Here is a 7,785-nt window from a genome sequence, read left to right as displayed (position 1 = left end):
TCGTTCTGTCCACACCTTAAGGTTTTTTTTTGTTCTCTGAAGATGTTGGAAGCTTCCATCAATTTGCAGCCATGTCTCTATAGGCACATTCCTGTCTTTTGTGAGCCAATGAGAATTACGGGGGGTATTATTAGGGTAACGATGCAGCCTGGGCCAGGAACCTGTTTTACTGCCACTTCCCGGCAATTGCTGTGTAAGTCAATGGGGGTATTGTAGATGCATGATGCTTGGGGCTACTTTAAAAATGCAGCACACACACACATAATATATATATATATATATATATATATATATATATATATATATATATATATATATATATATACATATATATATATATATATATATATATATATATATATATATATATAAACAAAACAGAGATTTTGTTTTTTTCTGATCAATATGAATGTAAACAACAGTAAATATCAGATTTTTTCTCACTAAACAAGGGTCACTTTCATTCTTCATTTGGACATTATCTATTAGTAAAGCCAAGCAAATATTTTATTGGTTTTCATGATCATTTTGCCAGTAAGTTCATTATGCAATTAATATTTTAATTGTACAGTATGGCAGCTCCAGCACAAAAGGTTGACAATGTTTCCTGTGCAGAATACTGAACATGTATAAGCAATAACAGCAACTAGACCTGCCTTGGGAATATGGCATATTTACCCTTTACAGTGGTGACAATATGACACATTAAATGCCCCCTGTTTCCCTTTCTGGCCATGTTGTACTGACACATACAAGTACAGGCAACAGGACTCAATAATCAGCCCTGTCTGGCAATTTCAGTTTTAGCCAGCAGCTCCCGATACACAAAATTGCATTTTACTTCCTAGAAAATTCCCAAGCAGCAAATTTACAATTTCCTGGGTGGTACCGCCTCCACACTGAGCCCCACCCATTTTTATTTCACCATAGTGATGTCATGATGCACCTGCCTGGGACTCTCAATAAATAGCTCCACAGGTAGAGCAGGAGGACAGTCACATCTCAGCTGAGATACAACAGCAGCAGCTCCTCTCCATTCTCACTAAGCTTTGCTATTGTCAACACTGAGACATGCTCTCATCCACCCTACAGGTAAGTGGCCCTTTACTACCCACCTCTGGGCTCTTGCACTCATTTCTACACTCCTACATACCTAAAGCACTCACACAACTTACTTTCATCAACAGGAGTCAGATATCTGAAACCCAATCATTATATCATTGTAGGATTCTGAGCCCTTATGATTAATTAGCAGAAGGACTGATATCAGAAAACTTAGCAATGGACTTAGCAATGTTATATATAGATACATCTCATATAAGGGAAAATACAGAGGCTAGCCTAAGAATAAAATAGGAATATTTAGTAAAATGTAGTCCTTGGTAAGATATAAGCAACAAAAGTAATATCTGTAGAACTTGGAAGAATGGGAGATGAGTTGATATCAGACTTAGGCTTTTAGCAGACTTGGGGGAAACAAGGTTCTGGCTTATGACACTTATGGGATGTTGGTTTGTTTCATCACCAGAATACCAAGAAACTTCAGCAGGTATGCAGACAGCTCCACAGCGCAGCTTTAAAAGGTAAAGTCCTCTATGGGAGCTATGGCTTTTTGTTTATCTTTGCATTTTTCTTGCCTAACATAAAATCCTGCCTGTCTACATTAGAATTTATATATATCTAATAATTCTAGTAATATATATGTACGTATGGTTAATTATAGCTGTAGGGGGAATTTAATATTGGTTACTAACGCAAAATTCGTTCACAATTCGTTTGCAATGTGAATAAATGTTGGCAATGTGAACAATTTTGCCTTTGCCAGACATTATTATTATTTCAGTTATTCATTGACATCTATTATAACATTAACATGTCATTATTACAATGTTGCAGTTGCCGTTAGTCCTCAGTATGAAGAATCTGTCACAAATACCTTTGCCTCGTTCATCACTGACATTCGCCCCGAGCACCTCTCGGACATTGTGCGGCACAGAAGTAAGCGCATGATCCTGGACAACATCGGAGTCGGCCTCGTGGGCACAACCACTCACGTGTTCAACATCATTCTGCAGTATTGCCAGGTACAGCTCAGTCCAACTGCTTCCCATATATTAGTTATATACTTCTTTCTTCTTTACTCTAATTCACTCTCATCTCTTCAGCTGGACCACCCCATAACCCTATCCCTATATGCTCCCCCACTGTTTCTTCATATTCTTATTCTAACCCCCAAAACGAGTTATTTTTCTTATTCTCTGCCTTAACTCACTTATTATCAGTACTGAGAGCAGAACTTTAATATCCCGTTACTTATATTGGGTGGTGTTTGTGTGGCAGGATTTGCACTCTTCTGGCTATGGGAACACAGCTGTCAGCTCAGTGTACGGAAGGAAAGACCTAATGATGTCACCAACCCTGGCTGCCTATGTCAATGGAGTGGCGGTAAGTCTATGATAAGATTTCTTATGATGTCATTTGCCATGATGAGAGGGGCATTATTTAATTGCCACAAACAACTGGAAAAGGCCTTGCGAGGCATGTTTTTTAGTAATGTTGTTTAATTAATCTGCACTTTGGAAATGTGATACCGTATCTAAAAAGCATCTTTTGTATAGATGTTTGGGGATAGTATCTGTATAGCAAAGGCATCATGGAACACAATAGACCAGGTGGGGCTTTGCTTAGCCAACAGAGGGCTGAACAATTAAACTATACATGCACAAACCAAGATTTTTTTGGTCCACTGGTGTGCGCTTCCAAATTGGACAATTTAACTGCATTACAAATATGGAACTTGGAATATGAATGGATAAATTAGAAATAAATAGCATTTCAGCTGATTCAATTTACTGGTTGACTTTTATAATATGTTACTATAGTAAAGCTTGTTTTGTGTCTCTTCCTAGGTCCACTCCATGGACTTCGATGACACCTGGCACCCAGCCACCCATCCTTCAGGTGCAGTGGTGCCTTCCATTCTGGCACTGAGTCAGTTGCTCTCTAAAGAGAAGAGAATCAGCGGGGAAGACTTACTAACTGCCTATAACGTGGGGATTGAGGTGCAAGGGAGGCTCATGTGTTTCTCCAAAGAAGCCAAGAATATTCCTAAAAAGTAAGTAACTCAACATGCACAGGGCAATTTATTCTAGAGACTAAAGGGTACATCTGCTTTGCTACTGGACAAGTTATTACTAGTGGGAAAAGTGCAAAGTGCGCACCAGATCTAGTTATCCATACCAACCAATAAGAAGGTAGCATTTACTGGTCACCTATCTGAAAACAATATTTGATTGGTTGCTCTACATTACTAGACCCGGTGTATACATTATAGCTTTTATTATATCACTCCTCAAGGGGTTTAAGCATTAAAATGGGCACAAGTTGTTATAGATCTTATTCAGGAACATATGGCATCTGTCTAGATGTTTTCTTTCATAGCTCTACTAGAGCAATAAACACATGAAGTTTGGTCAGTTTTAACAATAAACCCTACCTGTAGCCTTAGGGGGCAGCTCTAAAGGTTACAATGCTATTTTTGCCATACCTGTGTATTGTCCAATAGCACAATACCAGTTCAGTTCTGTACAGTTTGCCCTCCACTGCAGAAAAAACTGTTGATTGCAGGGCCGGGCCAAGGTATTTTGGCACCCCAGGCAAGGGCTTCAATCAGTGCCCTCCACCCGGTCCTGCATTACCATTTCCCACCTTACCATTCATATTGCCCCCTGTGCCAGCAGCCATTGTGTTGCCTCATGTACCTGTGCCAACACCTATCATATTGCTCCCATTTGTACCTGTGCTCCCAAGTCCCTAATCTGTACCTGTGCCAGCATAAGCCAAAACATCCATCATATTGTTACCCCCAATCTGTACCTTTGTCAGCAGCAGCCAAAAAATCATCATATTGCCCCAAACATCTGTGTACCTGTGCCAGCAGCCACCATATTGCCCCATGTACCTGTGCCAACAGCAGCCAATCCGTCATATTGCCCCTGATCTGTACCTGTGCCAGTAGCAGCCAAACTATCCACAAAATTGCCCCCAAATATGTACAAGTGCCAGCAGAAGCCAAAATCCATCATATTGGCCTCAAATATGTGTCTGTGCCAGCAACAGACAAAAATTCATCATACTGCCCCATGTCATCTATTTACCTGTGCAAGCAGCAGCCAACATATTGCCCACAAATATGTACCTGTGCCAGCAGCTGCCAAGAGGGAGGTGGGAAGTGCTTCTGCCTGCCCAGGCAAGAACAGGCAGTTGAAATTGAAAAACCAAATAAAAGTCAAGCAAACCAAAAAATTCTCCTTAAAAGTGCACCCCCCCATGATGGCGCCCTAGGTGCCTTCTCTCTCTACCCCTAGTTCCAGCCCTGGTTACTTGATTACAATAGGCTATTGGACTAGAGAAAATCTATGTCAATTAGGGCTCAGAATTCACAGATCTTCATCAAACTAAATGAGTAGCTGCTTTACTACTAATTAAACATAAATACTTCCTTAGAAAGTTGCTTAGAATAACCTGGTTCCCTGAACATCCCCTTTCAAGATTAAATGTATCCCAAAAAGGAATAATACAGTGAGACAGAAAACCCAGCAGCAACCAATGCTACCTCGATCAATGAGGTATATTTAGGTATTTATGTATGTATATTTTCCTCCTAACTAGTCCAAGGAAGTTCACAAAAAGGTGTATTTTTGACACAAACTGTATGTGCAGATATATAGAATAAGGTCATTTAATGGCATTTGTTTTCCTACAGGTTTCACCCTCCCTCAGTGGTGGGAACCATGGGAAGTGCAGCAGCAGCAGCAAAACTTCTGTCATTAAACAAAGAGCAATGCACCCATGCCCTGGCTATTGCGGCTTCGCTGGCCGGGGCTCCTATGGCAAATGCTGCAACACTTTCAAAGCCACTGCATATTGGAAATGCCACCAGACTGGGCCTGGAAGCTGCACTGCTGGCCTCAAGGGGAATGGAAGCCAATGCTCTCATTCTGGATTATGTTCCTGGGTGTGCAGGTTTTAGTGCTTTCTATGGAGATTATCATCCTAAATCATTGTCACCAGCAGGAGAGGACTATGAATTTCTCCTGGAGAAGCAAGACATTGCCTTTAAGTCTTTCCCGGCACATCTGGGAATGCATTGGATAGCCGATGCATCCGTCTCTGTTAGAAACAGACTTATAAACCACTATGGCTCTTTCAATCCATCCGCCATCCAGTCTATAATTCTCAGAGTCCCGGTATCCAAATACATCAACAGGCCTTATCCCGAGTCAGAACACGAAGCCCGTCACTCTTTCCAGTTCAATGCTTGCACAGCTCTTCTAGATGGAGAAGTCAACATTAGCTCCTTCAGTGACGACAACATGCATCGTCCTGACCTCCACAGTCTTTTGAAGAAGGTCGTCCTGGAGCATCCAGAAGACAACGTGGCCAACTTTGATAAAATGTACGGAGAAGTCGTCATCGTGCTGAAGGACGGAGACGTGAAGATAGGAAGAACTGAAACGTTCTATGGTCACTGGAGGAACCCCCTGAGCAGGGAGTCTTTGCTGAAGAAATTCCGCTCCAATGCCCTACATGTACTGGAGGAGGGTCAAGTGGAAGATGTCATTGAGATGGTAGAGAATATGGAGAATGTGAGCGACGTCTCTCAGCTTCCCCTATCACTTCAGTAACATAAAGTCACCAATACACAGTCATAGTTTCCAAAGTTTGTACTGAATATTGACCATCTTAATGTGGTCAGAAACAATTATATAACATGTTGGCCAAATTTATGTCCCTTTCCCAGCGTTTGCCTATACATGGAATTGGCACAACTTGCCCAATGGCAGCCCTATCTGCAGGCAGAATAGGCCATTATTATTTATGTATAAATATGTTTTTATATATTTAGATGTGATTTCCAGTGTACATTCTCTAAATATTAAGGGTGATTATAATGTTATTGAATTATTTTGTACTATTATTATTTCACTGTGATCCCACATCACGTTTTTCATGTCTATATTGTTATGTGGTTGAACCATAAATAACAATAAAAAAAAGAAAAAAGCTACACACTGATGTTTCTGTACTTATTATCTGAATATAGATATAGATAGTAACCCAAAAAAAATAATTCCAAATCCTATTTTATCACATTAGTCAAACAAAATAAACTTTAATTACTCTATATAACTTATTTGAATCTTGTTTCCTTCAGTCTGGGAACTCATAATTATAACAAGCAGGCAGGAGCCATTTTGTGCACACTGTTATTAAGACAAGCCTTGCATCATTTCAGAATCTTGTTTGTGCACCAGAATGGGGGACCTGATGTCCATCCCCATGCCCTGGCTACACAATTAAATGGTGAAGAGAACTGGGGGAATGTGTGGAGAGCAGTGACATCTAGGAAGTGCTGAATGGAAAGTGAAAGTAATTGTCTGCGCTGTCTCTATGACTAGGCATATAGGAGGGGCAGACAATATTTGATTGACAGCTGAGATTTTTAAATGAGCTTACAACAGCTTTGAATGCTTTAATAAAAAATAGAAATTGGGTTTCATGTTTAATTTGAAAAGGACTTTTATTATACAGATCTTTGTGTCTGGGTGACAGATCTACTTTAAAGGTAATATCAGAGCCTTGTACAAGCATCAATTTAGATTGTTGGTTTATTATTGAAACTAGAAAATATAATAGGCACTAAATCTGCCCAGGTCTAGTAACCCATAGTAACCAATCAGATGTTTGCTTTTAAACTAGAGACCAGTAAATGTGACCTGCTAATAGGTGTCTAGCCCTGTAGCAAACTTTTTATTGCACCTTTTATTACATGACCCGCCTAGTGTCACATAGAGGTGATTGAAAACAGGATTTTAAATATTTTATGTTGTTCTTCAGAGACCGGCACACACACACCAGTACACTTCGCTTTGGGGTCAGGACCAACTGTAGAGGATTCCTGTATGGAGGATATACTGATACTTCCACCACATGGCAATACATGGGTTTAATGATTTCAGTCTCCACTGGAATACACTTTAATGCTGAACGCAGCTTTCTTTTACACTCAGTTGGTTTGGTGTTTGTATTTGCCTTCTCACATATCTTAACCCATGCCGAGTTTTAACGGTTACTGTGATCAAACATCTATACACCCTTGTGTATATATTTAAATATATATATATATATATATATATATATATATATATATATATATATATATTTTGCCAGTAGTAAAGCTTGGATGATTAGTATCGTCTCGTTTAACAGCAGTGCGACAAATGAAAGGATCATGCCAAATGCTGCCTGCGCTTGTGCCAACTTGCCGTGAAGATTAGTAGATCAGTAAACAGTTTTATATGCATCATCCCTATAAATCTACAACCACACAAGGTGACTCAGTGCCAGTTATTTAATCACAAAATGATTATGTGAGAAGTGCCGTGCAGTTCTCCTCCAGGTCAGACAGATACTGCTTTCAATAGCAACTGCATTTACAAATAACTTTAAAACTACTAAACTGATTATATATTGAAAAGTTTCTGTGAATGGGATACCGGGAGGGGTTCTCCTTTAATGGGTGGTTAACAGTGTGTCTGGAATAGAACAATGCTGAGCCACAGGGCCTCTGTGTTTATGTCACCTGCACCCTCTTGAAACAAAATCTGAGCTCTTTAAACAGATCATGGGCAACATGTCCCAGCATTGCATGTAGCAGTTGTACAGTACAGGCGTCTCTGTGCCTCCGTCACACTAACAGGCCAGGTAATACTCGTGAGATTA

At 40.1% G+C, this 7,785-nt stretch overlaps 1 protein-coding gene across 1 annotated transcript; it reads left to right on the top strand.

The window, feature by feature from the left end:
• Positions 1 to 939: 939 nt before the first annotated feature.
• LOC121393060 (cis-aconitate decarboxylase-like) lies at positions 940 to 6,070 on the top strand. The gene is made up of 6 exons (XM_041572699.1): positions 940 to 1,092; positions 1,529 to 1,583; positions 1,897 to 2,084; positions 2,341 to 2,445; positions 2,910 to 3,115; positions 4,766 to 6,070. Exons 1-6 carry the CDS (start codon positions 1,072 to 1,074, stop codon positions 5,685 to 5,687), a joined length of 1,497 nt encoding a protein of 498 aa, XP_041428633.1. The 5' UTR covers positions 940 to 1,071; the 3' UTR covers positions 5,688 to 6,070.
• The last annotated feature ends 1,715 nt before the right edge of the window (positions 6,071 to 7,785 follow it).

Source organism: Xenopus laevis, chromosome 8L, assembly GCF_017654675.1.
Source record: "Xenopus laevis strain J_2021 chromosome 8L, Xenopus_laevis_v10.1, whole genome shotgun sequence".
Lineage (NCBI taxonomy): Eukaryota > Metazoa > Chordata > Amphibia > Anura > Pipidae > Xenopus > Xenopus laevis.
This window is presented reverse-complemented; position numbering and strand designations above follow the sequence as displayed.